General features: G+C 49.2%; 1 protein-coding gene and 1 long non-coding RNA gene across 3 annotated transcripts in view; one reads left to right on the top strand and one right to left on the bottom strand.

Annotated features, from left to right (window-relative positions):
• OSBPL10 (oxysterol binding protein like 10) overlaps nt 1–17,385 on the bottom strand; it is a 334,921-nt gene that overhangs the window by 22,652 nt on the left and 294,884 nt on the right. For both annotated transcript variants that reach the window (XM_064378585.1, XM_064378586.1), the window contains 2 exons: nt 12,960–13,440; nt 545–731 (listed from right to left, as the gene is read on the bottom strand). In XM_064378585.1, coding sequence (XP_064234655.1) covers nt 545–731; nt 12,960–13,440 — 668 coding nt within the window. The remainder of the gene's footprint in view (nt 1–544; nt 732–12,959; nt 13,441–17,385) is intronic.
• LOC110567296 (uncharacterized) lies at nt 702–16,337 on the top strand. Its single transcript, XR_002477732.2, has 3 exons — nt 702–858; nt 4,482–4,599; nt 16,195–16,337. It is a non-coding gene; the product is annotated as an uncharacterized LOC110567296 (long non-coding RNA).

Raw genomic sequence — 17,385 nt, 5'->3', positions numbered from 1 at the left:
CTTGCTTACTCAGCAGTCTGTGCTGAACGAGGATTTTTTTACAGCTGGAGCAATAAAAACAACTTTGTGCTTCTCCAAAGAGCAGACCTCTCCTTCGATTTCTTTGACTTTGGCTTCCCCAGTTTCTCAAAAGAAAAACATGATCCTGATCTCATGGAGGCATGACACAGAATTGAGGATAGAGTCGCTGAGTAATGTGAAATGGGGGCTGTCTGGCTATGTCGGGTTCATAGACTGAATCACTTCAGAGCAAAGCAACAAACTGGCTTCAGAAGGGAGAGTTTATTCCAACAAACAGAAGTGCTTTTATTCCCTGGTGTGTGTTCTGCAAATGCATCACCAAAAATTTCACCTTAAGTTTAGAGTAGAGAGGACCCAGAAAACGGCATGTGAGGTAGGGAAGAGGCGTCTCTTGGAAAAGACCTTAACAACTTTGTCTTGATTTTCAACTCATCCCATCACTGAAACTCAGTCTTCTAATGGTGAAAGGACACTGGGGGCATCAGGTTAAGACAAAGCCACGGCCTCTCCAGTCAGGACCTACCTGTGGACTTTCCCTCCATAGAAAGGCTTTGTGTGGAAAGTCACCGTCGCTGAGTATCCAGTCTTGGCACAGTTGATGCTGACTTTTCCTCCGAGCTCCACCCACGGGATGGTGAGAATGGACCGGGCGTAGGCACTAGGCAGGGTGAATACGTACTCCTCCCCGTGTTCCAGGAGCCTCAGCACACCTCCAGGGAGAGAGGAGGGAGAGTCAGGCACGCAAACACGCGAAGAGGGCACTGGGGATCAGAAGAAATGAAGATGGGAAACCACAGAGCCTCCTGCACGGACGTCACGTCTCCCACCTCTGCAGAGGTGAGCTGCTCATTCACCATGGGCTCTACTGTGTGCAAGGGACTGAGAATATAGCAGTGAACAAGACAGGCCCACTTTCTGCCCTCAGGGAGCAGAACAGAAAGGTGGTCACTAATCACCAATGAACACAAAATTGTAACAGGGATAAAGGTAGGAGGGCAGGGTGGCCAGCACAATGGAGGCCTCCAACAGGGGAGACTGACCCAGTAAGAAAAGGTTTCCCTAAGAAAATGAACAGGGTAAGGAAGAGTGTTCTGGGCAGGGAGAAGAGCATGTGCAAAGGCCCTGGGGTAGGAAGGAGCCTGGTAAGTGTGAAGATGCTGGGAAGAGGGCCCACATGCAGAAGAGAGATGGTGTGTATAGGTATGGAGGATAACCAAGTCAGCAGGGGGCCAGACCTTGTCTTTTAAACTTCTAAAAAGTATGTTAAGGAGTTCTGCCTTTATCCTGAGCGCTACAGAGACAACCTCGACGGTTCTCACGAAAATAGAGAAATCAGGCAGTACAGCTGCTGTCAGCAACCTTGGGAAAGACACCCACCAAGAACGGGAATCTCTAACACTCACTGCCCACCCACCTCCAGAGGAAGGATATTCCAACCTAGAAGCCGAAGTGGGAATGGCCTATTCCTCTTGAAGCAAGGTAGAATTAGGTGGGTTTGTCCATTTTTCTAGGGAACAGGGCTACAGTTTTCATCAAGTCCTCAAAGACCGCCCTCAGAACACAGAAGCACCTAGGAATGCGGTAGAGCTGTGTACAGACGCCCTGTACAGGCTGGCAGAGGCCCCGAGACCCAGCACTGCAGCTCTCCAAGATCACATCTCCATAGGGTACCTCTCAGTCTCCCATCCAACACTCTGGGACTTGGCTCCCTGGAGACACATTCTCAGCTCCACTCCAGCTCACCCCAGGCCTCGCTCTAGGGCTGCTCTGAGCCTTGTCAAGGGCGCTCTGAGCCTTAGGAGGGTAGAGGACCAGAGGTGGCTGGCGACGGCACCTTTCTGGGCTTCCAGTCCTCCACTGGAAAGAGTGAAGAGTGGGGTCAGTGGCTCCCACGAGAGCACTTTCTGGCTGCCAGACATTCCTGGGAGCTCCACAACAACTATCCTCTTCAGCTCACAACCGCTATTTGGCAACGGTAATCGTTTCAATAAGAATGAGGAAACAAAGTTTTAAGAGAGGTTAAGTAACTCAGCCATTTGGTACTTCCCTCTTAGGCTAGCACTCATCTGAATCACTTAGAGCTAGAATTTGCCTAGGAGAGAGAAAGCGAGGAAACGAGGGGGAGGGGAAGCGGGGGTGGGGGCGTGGCAAGTTTCTTTTAGTATAGATGAGCTTGCCAGGGGAGTCTGAGGAGAGATGGGGTTAATTTGTACAAAGGAGTCATGATTGCTCTTAGTTTCTGAAGTCAATACTAAGATGTGTCCGACATAGTTCCATTTGCCCTGGAGAATTCCTTTAATTGCCCACGCACTGCGGTATTTAGGACACACTGGGCTTGTCCAGACCAGCAACATCACGCTCAGCTCTTAGCTAAGTCCATTAAAGTCCATTTTCCCAACCCATGAAATACTTGGCTGGTTCTGAAAACCCAACTTGACATGCTGGCATGTGTTTAGGGGTCTCAGTCCCTCCCAGTGTGGAGGGATCCTCAGACATGTGACACACACAGGCGCTGAGACACCCAGGAGAAGCAGATTATGTGGGCTGGACTGGAGGGCAGATATCACAGTTGCATTTACATCCTCTCTCTCCCTCTGGCTGGGAACATAATTGAATACATTTAATACAAATCGACAAACGGCGTTAAGTCCACTACACCAAATACACTGGCTATCAGAACAGATGGGCCTTCTCCCCTCCTCTGCTCCAACTTGCTGGAGCTCTTAACTAAACCCATCTTCCTAAAAGTAAAGCCCAGGCTACATCTTGCTCTCACTCTGTCATTCATTCCTCCTCCTGCACTTTAGAGAGAAGAGTATCCCAGATGACTCTGGAGGCCCTGTCCTATCCAGGCAGTGAAGGGAGGAGCGTTGTGTTTCGAGGAGAATTAGACATTGGTGTTTCAATCCCAAAAGTTTCTGATCAAGACACTCGGAGGAGAATGGCCAAGTCGGACACTGTTGTTTGTTCAAAGCCTACCTTTGTGTCCGACTTCTTCGCATTGGGTTGAGAAGACAGCCCAAAGCAGGTGGAAAATTGCAGCCAATGCCAAACACAGACCAGCACTTGGTTCTTCCTGACCCAACAGCCAGGGAGAGTGGGAAAGTGGAAAAGAGAGAGGTCACCTCAAATATCCCCCCTCCTCAAGTTTAATCTCCCAAGACCCCGGTTCCTTGGATGCCAGCTGTATCCTCACAGACCTGGAGACTGGCAGCTGAGAGGCCCCCAGACCCTGTGGAGAAGGCTGCCATTCATGTCTTCAGGGCCCCAGAGGAGAAGGTCCAATGCCACCCTCCCCACAGCACTAATGGACTACAGATAGCCCCCAATTTACTATGATTCAACTTACAATGTTTTGACCTTACAATGGTGCCAAAGCAGTAAGTAATCAATAGAAACCGTGCTTTGAATTTTGTTTTTTTCCCAGGCTAGTGGTATGTGGGATGGCACTCTCTTGTAATGCCAGGCAACAGCAACGAGGCTCTTTCTCTCTTTTGAAGACAGGGTCTCGGTCACTCAGGCTGAAGTATAGTGGTGCAATCATGGCTCGCTGCAGCTTTGACCTCCTGGACTCAAGCTGGGACTTGAGTCCTCCTGAAAAGCTGGGACTACAAGCACGAGCCACCATGCCCAGCTAATTAAAAAAATAAAATTATTTGTAGAGACGAGAGCTCTCTATGTTGCCCAAGCTGGTCTTGAACTCTTGGGCTCAAGTGATCCTCCTGCCTCTGCCTCCCAAAGTGAGTGTAAACAACCTCCTATGTAGTTTCAATATTTGACCCCCTCCAAACCCCAGGTTGAGTCTGATCCCCAGTATTGGGGGTGGGGCCTAGTGAGAGGTGTTTAGGTCATGGAGAGGGATCTCTCATTAACGACTTACGGTCATCCTGGCAGTAATGAGCGAGTTCTCACATTAGTAGTTCTTGCAAGAGCTCCCCTGAGAGCTAGTTGTCAAAAAGAACCTAGGCCTGGTGCAGACTCACTCCTGTAATCCCAGCACTTTGGGAGGTGGAGGTAGAAGGATGGCTTCAGCCCAGGAGTTTGAGACCAGCCTGGGGAACATGATGAAACCTCATCTCTACAAAAAATTTAAAACTAAAAAATTAGCTGGGCATGGTGGTGAGCACCTGTAGTCCCAGTTACTTGGGAGGCTAAGATGGGAGGATTGCTTGAGCCCAGGAGGTCAAGGCTGCAGTGAGGTATGATCACACCACTGCACTCCAGCCTGGATAACAGAGTAAGACCCTGTCTCAAAACAACAACAACAAAACAACCGGGAAAGAGCCTGGCAGCTCCTCCACCTTGCTTCTGCTCTTGCCATGTGACCCCCACAACGGGTTACCCTCCTCCTTCCACCCCGAGCGGATGCAGCCTTGGGCCATCACCAGAAGCAGATGCTAGTGCCATGCTTTTTGTACAGCCTGCTGAACTGTGAGTCAAATAAACCTCTTTTCTTTCAGGTATTCCTTTATAGCAACGCAAATGTTCTAGGACACAGCCCACCCTCTCCAGCGTGCTGTGCTGCCGGATGATTCTGCCCGACTGCAGACTCTTGTAAGGGTTCTGAGCACGTTTCAGGTAGGCTGGGCTAAGCGAGGATGGTTGCTAGGGTAGATACATTACATGTAGTTTCAACTTAGGATATTTTCACCTTCGGATGGGCTTATTGGAACATAACCCAATCATAAGCCAAGAAGCATCTCTGCTTGGTAGTAAAATCGTTCCAGGCGAGCAATGTGTCTCCCTGGCACTGTAACCTCACCCCGATGTCTACTGTGTTCCTATTTTATGGGTCACCCTGCATGTCCTTAACTGCGACACTTTGGGGACTACTGCCGCTTGCATGTCTAGCAGGAAACCTCTACAGACTGGGAACACATGACAGCCACAAAGTCGGCTGGCTGGTATTCCTGGTCTCATTCACAAATATAAACTTTGCAAGGTAGGATTGTAACACTGAGATTTCCTTCACAGTGTTTTTTCATGGAGAATATGCCACAGGTTTTAAGGCCTGGATGAAATCTTAGAGGATCATTCCAATCCTCTGTCACTCACCAGCTTGGCAGTCTTAACTTCTGTGCCTCAGTTTCCTCATCTGTGATGCACAGATCATGGTACCTCCCATGACTGTGGTCAAGATGGAGAAGGCGATTCTAAACTCAGCTAACAGCACTGCAGCAGGGCACGTGGCCAAAATCCTGACGGTTTTATGTCTTTATGACTCCTCATTCTTTAAAGCGCCCTGTCTACGGGTATCGCCACCTGGCGATAAAGAGGAAAGTGTGGCGTCTTCTAATGGGCTGTGCCTGTGAGGGCGGCGGCGGCTCAGGGCGGGCTCTTTCTAATGTAATGCTCTGCGTGAGAGATTGCATCCTCCTCCCATCTGTCTTTAGAAAAATCTCCTCCAAATCAAGGTAAAATGTGCCCTCAGTCCTGGGGGAGGTCCGTGAGCCTCAGAGCTAGACTGGCAAGACCGCATTCCTTTGGCTTTTTCTGAAGAACGATAAATGTGTGCTCACTCATTAAATCACCTGCGACTATGCCTTCTTAGTTCTCACTCTTTTTTTCAGGGTCACCTCAAAAAAACTTCTCCTTAATATGAATAAAAGACTATATTAAAATTAGACTTAAAAATGGGATCACAAATATAAATTACTTCTTCCTTTGGCCTAATAGCTAAGAGAAGTTTAAAAAAAATCAAATAATCAATCCTTCCATGCACAGTTAGTCCTCAGGCTGGGAGATCTTCATTTGAAATTCCACACATTGATTCACCAATAAGCATAAAGGCAAAGCATTAAGATTTTCAAACTGATAGACTTAAAATCATGTTGTGCCCAATCTCAATCTAAGGAACCAAGATACTGGGCTGGGACATCCATTCTGGAAAGCAGTCACAGAAGGGGCTCCGGGAAGGGGCTCTGCAGAGCCAGCAGCATCAGCACTCACAGCCCCGTGGCCATCATGTCACTTCCTCTCACTACAATTAACTGTCTTTCCCCACAGACTCGATTAAGAGCCTGTGCCATGCACCAGACATTGATTCGGGCATTTTGAGGGCAGTGGGCTGCAAACAGCAGCTGAACACCCTCAGCACCCCAGTGGTGCGGGGTTGCCAGGGGTGGGCAGCCCACACTTTCCCAGGGACAGAAGCCTTAGGTTGACGGAGCAACATCAGCTCTCGCTGTCAGAGCAACAGAAACGAGAGTGGGGAAGAAAGGGGTGCAGTCTCTGGGTTCAACCTGAGTGAATTCAGGGCATAACGAGGCACTTCATAATAGCATTTCATTACAGCCAAATATGCCACAGCCTAAAGGCAGTGATCTAAGAGAGAAGCCCCCGTATTTACATTCAGTTTCCAGGGAACCCATGCAAGATCTCGTTTTTATACCGAGAAGATGGAAAAAGCATTATGTAACCCCAGTCAACAAATTCATGCGATGCAAAGGAAATATGAGAGAGAAAGGAAAATACCCCACCTCCAGCCTTCCCCTACTCAGAGCTCTGAGTATAGGAGCCGGAACCTTCTGCTTTGAAGTTTGGAGATTCTTAGAAATAGTTTGTGTGAAAAATCAGATCCTGTGTTACAGAGGATGCATTTCATTAATACAGAAGATAAGGGGATGTGGCTACTGAAAGGACTTAGGCCACCGTAAGGCCTCACAAGACTGAGCCGAGGGTCTCCCAGCCCTGCCCAGGCCCACGCACAGCAGGAGAACATCAGGTGAGTGGCCAATGCCCAGGAGAGACCTTCCACAGTCTCTCTCCAGAACCTTCCTTCTGAACTCAGCACACTACTGAGAAGTCCTGAGTGGAATTTTCAATCAAGTAGAAAAAGTGAGAGCAAAGCCAGGCGTGGTGGCTCACATCTGTAATCCCAGCACTTTGGGAGACCGAGGTGGGTGGATCACCTGAGGTCGGGAGTTTGAGACCAGCCTGACCAACGTGGAGAAACCTCGTCTCTACTAAAAATACAAAAAAGAAAAAAAAAGAGAGAAAAGAAAAGAAAAAGTGAGAGCAGCAAATTCTAATTCTGCTTCCTCTGAAGGCTGCGTCTGAGGGCTTCAGGAGGGGGTGTTCCGCGTCTTCTCACTCACAACATTGCGGCCCTGGCTGGGGAAAGCGCATCAAGGGCCCCAGCCCCCACCTGCTGCCTATCAGGAATGGAGGAGCCACGATCCTGAGACCCCACAGGCCTACCCTGTGGAGACACGGATAGTCTTCAATGGCCAGCAGTAAGAGACAGTACAGATGCTGGGTAGTTCAGGGGACAGAGAACGAAAAGGACCTCATCACTCTCTCAAGTTCAGCTGCAGAGGCGATGAAAGGAGCCCATGGGCTGCTCTGGCATGAGGGGGGCTGCTCTGGCATGAGGGGTGCCCTGCTGACGAGCGGCTTACGTGAAAGGGGCGGAGACACCAGATGGAGACAGGCTGGACGAGGGTGCAGGAAGCAGAGGGGAGAAGATGAACACCCTGTGCAGAGGGAGGAAGGAAAGGATGAACACATCGTGTGGGGAAAGGAGAATAACCAGCTTTAAAACAATCACGCACGTGACACCCCTGCAAACCCACGTCCTCGTCGCAGCCCACCGCTGGTGGTCGGGCAGAGGGGAGCAGTGACTATTTTGTAGAGAAGGAAGGATTCCGAAGGGAGAGACTGCATTTCTGTGAAGAATTCCCTAAACCACTAAAAATGGATTTGCAAATCTTTACCTTTTCAAAACCTACCACGTATGTGTCTAATGGCAAGAATTAGGGGCTCACAGACTGGGAGGCATCCACCCTACACTCCAGTTTAAGAATCTGGCTTTCCCATGCCTTGACAAGCAGCAGCAAGAGCTTCTGCGGAGTGCAGGGAAATCCCCAAATGACATTATATTCACCAAGCACGCACTCTAAGCACAGATTCACACGCACGTGTGTGCACGTGTGTGTGTGTGTGTGTGTGTGTAGGAGGGAAGAAGAGAAATAAGAAACAACCTGCCTCTCTGCTTCTACCTTTGCACTGGGCCCTCTCCACTTCTCCCTTCAGTCTGTTCTTCACTCAGCAAACACAGTGACGCTGCTGAATCACGTCTACCCTCCAGGGACTCTCACCTCACAGCAAAAGGCAAAGTCCTTGCAGGGCCCCCAAATCAGATCCCAGAACGTGGCCTCTCCTCTCTGGCCTTATCTCCCCTCTTCCCGGCCACCCACTCACTCTGCTGCAGCCACAGGGGCCCCTGGCTGTCCTCACCACACCCCAGCCACACATTCCCAACCGGAGGCCTTACCATTTGCTGTTTTTTGCCTGGAAGACCCCTTCTGAAACAGGAAGCCTTTCCTCAGCTGCTCTGCCTTGCCGAGGTCCACGTTACTGAAAACTGCAACCTCCCCACCCTAACTTCACTCTCATCTCCTTCCTACTTTGTCTCTTAGTGTCAATCATCATCCGTCACACTGAGGACTTCACGCACGCCTCTTGTCTTCTATCTGACCCTCCTGTTGGAGCACGAGCTCCCGGGGGCAGGGATCCTGTGTGCTGTGGCCTCTGCTGCGTCTCTGGCATCAAGCACTGTGCCAATCACTTCACAAATAAATGGATGAATGGATAAGGGAATGGGTAAATGACAGATTTATTCGAGCCACCACTGTTACAGATAAGGAGGTAAACATGTTTAAAATACTATCTGTAGAAAATGTGTAGGAATCATTTTGCATACGGGGCATAAATACAAAGTGTGAACCGCCTTCTCCACCTTCTCTAGCAAACAAACATATTTCATCTTCAAAATATTTATTATGTGGGAAATTTAGAAAAAGGAATAAAATTAAATAGAATGAGATGAGTCACCTGAATACCAATTTTTGTTTTTAAGAAGAGGAAAAGATTTTTTACCAATATAAACCTCATAGCATGAGGCAAGCCTTAAGCAACCTATGAAAACACAGAGCCCCAGATAAGTCAAAATCAAGATGAATGTCGCTCCCATTTCTTATTACAAACCCAACTATAAAAACCAATATGAACATAAACCTCCCGCAGGGGAGTCCTTAGCAATCTTCTCCCTGCTTTCAGTAGGAATTGCTGCCCGGGTATTCTAACCTGCGCTCCTAGCTCATGCGACTTCAAGAGTTCCCCAGCCCGGGCTGAGGCGCACTTCCTGCCGGGGAGGGGTTTAACCCAAACAGTGCTGCACAGTGGCAGCTCCCTGTCACTTAAGCCAGGGAGAAGGCAGAGTGCAGGAGCACAAGCAGTCACTGGGGTCAGAAAAGGGGCCGGTGAGGAAACACCTCTCGCTCCTCTAGCCCTGCCCCTGCCCCTCCAGAAGTACACTTGAATCAAGTTTCTTTCTCAGGGTCGGAGAGAGGCCTCAACAGCCCCGGCTGTGTCCTTGCAAGGCTCTAACCCCCTTGACGAGGTCCCCTTCCCTGGCCCACCGCCTGCTGCTCACCCCGGCTCCTCTGTTCCTCCTGTGCTTATGAACTCGGGGGGCTGCCTGAACCGCCTCAGATTCTGGTATCCCACCCACAGGTCAGAGATGAGCTGGGAAATGGATCCTGACTTGAGGAGACCCCAGCACCCACCCTGCATCCCCTTCACTGGCTTGTGCGGAGGGCAGGATGGACATTATTGTGAATTACACATGGGTCCCTGGGCGAGCTGCCTCTCTCGGGCTCCTCATCTGTGAAATGAGGATAGCTGGACTCATCCGAGGTCTGCTGAGCATTCTGAAGCAACTGAACCCTTTTGGAAAAAGTCTTGTATAGGGAAGTCCATCTGGTGAATAGGTAAGGACGGATGGAGATGCTCAGGCTGGAGTGGACTTGGAAGAGCTCAAGCCGCATCTCCCTGTGCCCCTCCAAGGAGCCTGGGATTCTCTACAGCACAGCTGGAAACCTGGAGCATATGGTGGACAAACACCCTTTCAGCTACAAGATTTCATGGTTCAGTCGTCACTGGTAACAACTCCCCTTTAAGAAGAGACACCATTGGCTTCACGCCTGTAATCCCAGCACTTTGGGAGGCCGAGGTAGGTAGATCATGAGGTTAGAAGTTCGAAACCAGCCTAGCCAACATAGTGAAACCCTGTCTTTACTAAAAATACAAAAATTAGCTGGGCATGGTGGCGTGCACCTGTAGCACCAGCTACTCGGGAGGCTGAGGCAGGACCATTGCTTGAACCCAGGAGGCAGAGGTTGCAGTGAGCCGATATCGTGCCACTGCACTCCAGCCTGGCGACAGAATGAAACTGTCTCAAAAAAAAAAGAAGAAGAAGAAGAAGACAGATCACTTCTGGCATTGCTCTCCCCTTGCCAACAGCAGGAAAAGCCAGACCTCAGGTGATCCACCCGCCTCGGCCTCCCAAAGTGCTGGGATTACAGGCATGAGCCACAGCCAGCGCCCGGCCAAATTGGAATTTTTCAAATTGGAAAATAGTTGCAATGCTGCACTCTCACAGCAGATAACCTAGGGGGTGACAATCTCTTTATTGGTGAGGTTTATCTAAAGATAGATGTATTCATCTTTCCCCCACCCATACAAACCCCCCATCTGAATTGTGGAAAAGGCCTAAACTGGGTGGGCCAAGTTCATCCTGGTGACAGGTGTGTCCCTGGCCTCCTACACAAATCAATGAATGTCTCATTGGTGAACTTCTAGATTCTGATTGATCCTTGAGAGGAAGGTGTGATTACTGGACCTGTGTGCAAGGAAGACCCCCAGGGACGCTGGACACGAATGCTGAGTGTGTCTGTGGGCACTGTGGAGACGCTGTCTTATCTATGCAAGAGGGATGGCACTTTGGGGGCTAAACCTAACACAGAAGTGGAACCCAAGAGTGGGTTTTTTTCTAAATAGTACCATTGCACGCGAACCCTAAATAAGGAAGAACTGCCTACAGGTACAGTCCCCAGTTCCTCTCCTCCCTTCTCTCTCAACTTTAGTCAGATTTTCACTAGTGCTCCTCCACTGACAACTGCCGTCAGGGTCACGAGTGACCTCCAGGATCCAAAATCAATGATCACGTCTCAGTTCTCGTCTTACTGGAATTAACCAGCATCATGTGACACAGCTGGCCACTTCCGCACTTTGAAGCCCGTCTTCACTCGCCTCGCAGGGAGCACCTTCTCCCGTTCTGTTCAGTCTACTTCGCTGGCCACTCCTCCTTAGTCCCCTCGGCTGCTTGCTCATCTTGTGGGCTACAGAAGTCAGTGCTCACTCAGCAATCTCATCAGTCTCAAGGCCTTAACTATTTCACTTCCCTATGAAACTCCAGCTGGCACACACAATTGCCCACTCTAGCACTCCCTTCCATGACTCAACTCTAACAACCCCCCTGAGCTCCCAACTCTCGCTCCAAAGTAGCCCAACACCCAGCCCCGAGTCTCCCCATCTCGGTTAATGGCTAGTCCATCCTTCTAAGTGCTCGGGACCAAACCTCAGCAAGCCTTTCTCTCACGCTCCGCATCCCATCCAGATCCTTACTACGCCGCTACTTTTACTTCCTCTACCATTTTCCACCTGCTCCAACCACCATCCGCACCTGCTTAGTGATTCTCGCGACCTCCTCCCTAGTCTTCTTGCTTTCAACATTGCCCCCGCCAGGGTCTGTTTTCAACAAATGGCTGGAGCAGTCTTGCTAGACTCTGAGTTTGAGCCTAGTACTCTCCAGATCAAAAGTGCCAGCGGCTTCACGGCTCCCTCACTGTAAGAGCCAGCGTCTCTAGCAATAGCCCATGAGGTCCTAGGTGCTCTGGCCACCACCACCTCCCTGACCTCCACCTGCTCCTCCAGCCACGTGGCCTTCTCGTGTCCATCCCCATGCCAGGGTCATTCTACCTCCAGGCCTCTGCCTTGTTCTTTCTGCACACAAACTGTTTCCCAGGGATCTATAAGGCTTGCCTTGCCCCTCTTTGTCCCTTTTGGGTCTTTGCTCAAATTATCACCTTAGCGAGGCCTTCCCAATGGCCAGCTCATCTGAAAGCTCAACTGCCCTCTCCCCAGTCCCCGCACCCCACCTGCCTTATGTTTCTCTACAACACTTACCATCCTTCAACTTACCACACAATCAATTATGTTTACTTATGTAAAAGAAGGAGAACAGAAACATCATAAGAACAGATCTTTTTTGTTTTGTTTTGTTTACTCAAATAGCCACAGCTCCTAAGGCAATGTCAAGCATCTAGTAGGTGCTCAATAAAAATGTGCTAAGTGAATGAAAAGTGCTCTTATCTCATGGGGTTTTGGAAGGGCTTCTAAGGAGCCATGTACTCTCTGAAACTCAAAGAAAAATTTTAAGTTAGATTCTTTTTCTAGGAAGAGAATCACAGCCTTAGAGCCTCGAAGAGATTTGTGACTCAAAAAAAGTTGAAGAACCAGTAACACAGACGCTTGAATTTAACAAGGATTATTATAGGTTTCTTCAAACAATGAATACACTTCATTCACAGCTACTTGCTAAAATAAGAATGTGTGATCCACCAGTGGTGTGATTATACTATGTTCTTGCTTCAGAATTTCTAGCATAGAGTCAAAAGATTTGTCTTGGGAATTTTTATGAGCAGATTTTGAATAGGCAGCATGATTATCCTCATTGTCTGTGAGCCAGAACACTGGTGAGAATGAATAAAAATGTGTTTTCACAGATTTGGAGGCCAACTACTATATTCATGCAATGCTGGAAAAAAAAGCACCTGTAAGGCACGTACGCACGTGTACAGCATGAGAAGGTCCAGGTAGGCGGCTGTCAGGCATATAGTCCATCACCTTGGCCCCACTGGGAAATGACCAGATCTTGTCCCAAAATAACAAAACCCATCCCCTTTACCACCCACCCTCTAATTCCAAAACCAGTTAAAAACAAAAAATACTCCACACACAAAATTATCAGTCATCTACCAGGTATGGAAATGTCACTGTGTAAGAGCCAAACTCCAACATACGACATGGCTTACCTTCCCCTATCATAGAGACCCCCACGGACATGCCCATGAACTTGCTTCTGGTCCATACGTGAGTGTTGACGCACAGTCTCTTCTCCTTGCACTCACAGTAGAAGCAGGAGATGGGTGGGTGATGGGACACTTGCTCAGCCACAAACCTTAGTTTGTAGCTTTTGGAAGGGTCATCGGCCATCGGGTGTTCATGACAGCCTGCAGGAGAGTGGGGAGCAGTCCTCTTAGGCTTGACCCTGTCCTTGGGAACCTCCCAGGAGCAGTGAAACGTCTCGCCTATGATGGGGTTGTAGGGTTTCTTGGCCAAAGCGCCCTTGCGGCCCTCATGAAAGGCTGTGAGATAATACTCCACGAAGCAGATGACTCTCTCCTCTGGTGTGGCCCCAGCGGTGATGGCCAGCAGTAGGTCTGGGTGCGCCATAAAATCTGCATACATCTCCAGCAAAGATCGTTTCTCCAGGATAAAGGTGGGAAGGACCACCTGCATTTAGAAGGACACAAAGACAGAAATCTTTGGGATTACGTGGAAAAGCTGAAAAGAAAAAGTAAAAGCTGCAACCACCGTCACGCAAATTCACAACATCCCCAGCCAGGGAACAGTCTGTTTTGACTTGCGCACAAATGACAAATCAAGGGAAACAATACGAAAGAAGGAAGTGGCAGTGGAATCCACGGGAGCCCAGCTCCGTGGACAAGACTGTTCCGAGTGACTTTCCTCCTTGCTTACCTGGGCTAACACAGCAGTCTCTACCCCTGTCTCCACTGCCACCTCTCTCCTAACTCTCCATTATTTAGAGATGTGAAGAAATCAGCCTGGAAGGGCTTTTCTGTATTCCACCTGCCATCAGGCACCACCAAGGCGGGGCACTCAGTGTGTTCCCACAAACATGGAAACTGGGGTTTGTGGTGCCATTTCACAGGGGGTCCAGGCAGACCAGGACCCACCACCGATGACAGTGTGCACTGGGAGACGCTGTTGGAAGACTGGTGTACAAGCCCCGCCATGACCGAGGAAGGGAAGGACTGTGGAAAGGGCCCACAGAGCTGCTGCAGAGAAGAGGGGCCGTGGCGATTCCATCTGCGTAGATCGATCCTCGAGGTTGGTCCAGAAGAAACCAGTGGATGTTACAAAGTAGGCTGGCACTTAACATACAGAACCTGCTGCTAAAGGACTGGCAGACTGGCTACCCCTAGGTTTGCTACTGGCACCATCGCTGAAGACAGACCTTGTGGAGGCCGGGAGAACTCTGGTGGAGACAAGACAGAGACTCCTCATTGATCCAAAGTCGATCCAGATGGTCACTCAGGGGCTCCACAACCCCAAATGCCTGTGACCCAATGATTACGTAGTCGTTTGGTTTAAGTGATCTCACTTAAAGCAACTGAAGGGTATTTTGAAACTGGGAAGCCCGTAACTCATTACTGCTACTGCTGTTTAGAGAAAGTCCATTTTTCACTGTCCTAGTGTGATCTTAAAATAACTGAGTTACCGAGTATTTGGTTTTTTGTTTGTTTGTCTTTTTTGGTTTTGAGCCAGTCACCTCCCGTCGCCCAGGCAGGAGTGCGGTGGCGCAGTCTGGCTCACTGCAACCTCCCCCTCCTGGGTTCAAGCCACTCTCCTGCCTCATCCTCCCGAGTAGCTGGGACTACAGACACATGCCACCACACCTGCCTAATTTTTTTACTTTATTTTAGTAGACACGGGGTCTCACCATGTTGCCTAGGCTGGTCATGAACTCCTGAACTCAAGCAATCTACCCACTTCAGCCTCCCAAAGAGTTATCGGGTATTAATAATCCACCTGCTTAGCTGCAACACACAGCCAGCCTTAACCCGGAGCCGCTCATCCTGTTCCTCCTATTGTGGACCCACAGGATTTTGAAGCTGGAAAGCCTGCCCAGACCCGCTGGGCCATGCAGGGAACATGCCAGGTTCCAGCGAGTTGACCAATACCACGGGGCTGGTTGACAATCTCTCTTGACATAACTAATTCTGTCCTTCCTTTCTGTAGCCCCGAACTCCTGTGAAAACATTTGGGAGGGTGTATGATCATGGACCACAAGTATCACACAGGCTCACAGATCTGTAACCCTGACTCCGCTTCCGGTTACAACACCCTTCCCTGCAAATGACTGGGCTATGGTGGAAGGGAGAAGAGAGGCTGCTGTGCTTTGTGCTTGTCCCTTCCAAAACGCAGGCTGAAATGTGACCCCCAGTGTGGCAGCGTTAGGAGGTGGGGACTAGTAGAAGGTGTGGAGGTTATAGGAGCAGATCCCTTAGGAAGAGATGAAGGCCTTCCTTCAGGAGCAAGTTCTCACTCTCTTGGGACTGAATTAGGGACCACAAAAGCATGCAGTTCTAGAAGCAACTCTGACTTCCTAGACCCTTGTGCTCGCCATGTGATCTCTGCACACACCCGCTTCCTCTTCTGCCATGTTTTGACCCAGCACAGGGCCCTCACCAGAAGCCAGCCAGCTGTGACACTATGCTCTTTAACTTCCCAGCCTGCAAAATGGTGAGCTAAATAAATGTATTTTTCTTAAAACGACTCAGTCTCAGCCAGGCACAGTGGCTCATGCCTGTAATCCCAGCACTTTGGGAGACCGAGGCAGGCAGATCACCTGAGGTCGGGAGTTTGAGACCAGCCTGACCAACATGGAGACACCCCATCTCTACTAAAAATACAAAATTAGCCAGGCATGGTGGCCCATGCCTGTAATCCCAGCTACTCGGGAGGCTGAGGCAGGAAAACCGCTTGAACCCAGGAAGCAGAGGTTACAGTGAGCCGAGATCACGCCATTGCACTCCAGCCTGGGCAACAAGAGTGAAACTCCATCTCAAAGAAAAAAAAAACAAACGAAAAAACCCTATTCAGTCTCATTCTGTCACAGCAACACTAAAGGGACTAATACAGATGTCCAGAGAGAGACAGGCAGACATGACAACAGCAAAGTACAGAAATTTCAGAGGAAACCAGAAAAAGCCCCGTCTGCTAGAGAGGTAAAGCTTGGTGGATCTCTTTTAATGCTTTTCTATCTTTCATTTCAAAACTGTGTCAGGAGAAAATGTACCAGTGCTAAATAAAAAAGCAGCCAGATGTAAAATTGAACATGTAATACAATCCAAGTATCATAAAAACACTCAAAATGTGAACATGTCTGTCTGGGTGATGAAACAGCGATTTTACACTTTTTTTTTTCTGAGTATCTTTCTGCTTTGCTTTTATAATCCACAGGAAGAAGAAACATTATTTAAAAACACAACTATGCAAATCAATGGAGGTTTCCTGATTTTCTTTAATCCACAACTTGACAAAATTGAGACTCTGGCTGCCCTAGGATCTCATCTGGCCAAGAAAAGCGTTGAGCATGGAATAGCCTTCAGATGCCACCTCTATTACTTCTGATACCTTTTTGTGGGGACAGGTCATCAATCAGCAGCCATCACTGTGCTCTCTGGGGGCTGCTGTTCCAATGAGGCTTCAGTGGGGTCAGGCTGCTGTGTTCTCCCACCATGTAGCTGTCCAATGGCAGAGTAAATGACCCCCAGACACTCACCACACTTCCTTCTTCTGCTCCCGAATTATCCGAAGGCTCCTCTATGAACTCCACCCAGACAAGGTGGCACAGTTCGGGGAACGTGGATTTAAGCAGCCTGGAAATCCCTTAATGAAGCGAAATCAATGACAAAGGACAGACTGCCACAAATGTCTGCATCTTCATACCTTCCCCAAGTGACTCCATCTCCTGCTGTCTCCCTTCCCCGGTCCACGGGGCCCTCTGATCAGAAGGCAAGCCAGGGAAGGGGAAGGACAGAAATATACACTGCAGTCATCAGCTCTGATGAGTATAACTTCAAACAAAGATAATTTCATGACCTTGGCTCATGCCTTTTTCCCCACTCTATAGCAATAAAGTTTCTATGGCAGTAATTCCACCTCTGGACAAGAATCCTCATGTTTATATCCAAGATTAAAGTCAACAAGGAACATCAGCTACAATACTTACTCTCTAGTTACATACTTTTGAAAAGGACAAGAATTTAAGATGTTTCCCCTAATTTAGTCAGCATTTCTGAACTCAGAAGCTGAAGATTAAAAAAATAATAATAAGTAAATAAGAAAAAGAACTCCACTTGGATCCCTGAGTCACGGAATGTCAGAACCAAAAAGCAGCCTTCAAGATGATTTGGTGAACTGCCGCGGTCCCATAGGTGAGGGCATGATGCCGTGGCCGCCCAGTGGCTGAGCCAGCAGGGAACCTCAGGCCCCAGCGGCCACCTCCGAGTCCCTGCCATTACCCGATGATACATACTGATTATCTGTTTCTGGTTAACAAGTGTAACTTCTCGGTCGGGTGCGGTGGCTCACACCTGTAATCCCAGCACTTTGGGAGGCCGAGGCGGGTGGATCACAAGGTCAAGAGAT

Source organism: Aotus nancymaae, unplaced genomic scaffold, assembly GCF_030222135.1.
Source record: "Aotus nancymaae isolate 86718 unplaced genomic scaffold, 86718_ANA_hifiasm-v0.15.2.pri h1tg000019l, whole genome shotgun sequence".
In the NCBI taxonomy this organism is placed as follows: domain Eukaryota; kingdom Metazoa; phylum Chordata; class Mammalia; order Primates; family Aotidae; genus Aotus; species Aotus nancymaae.
The sequence above is the reverse complement of the archived record's forward strand: the minus strand, read 5'-3'. Positions and strand labels throughout refer to the sequence as shown.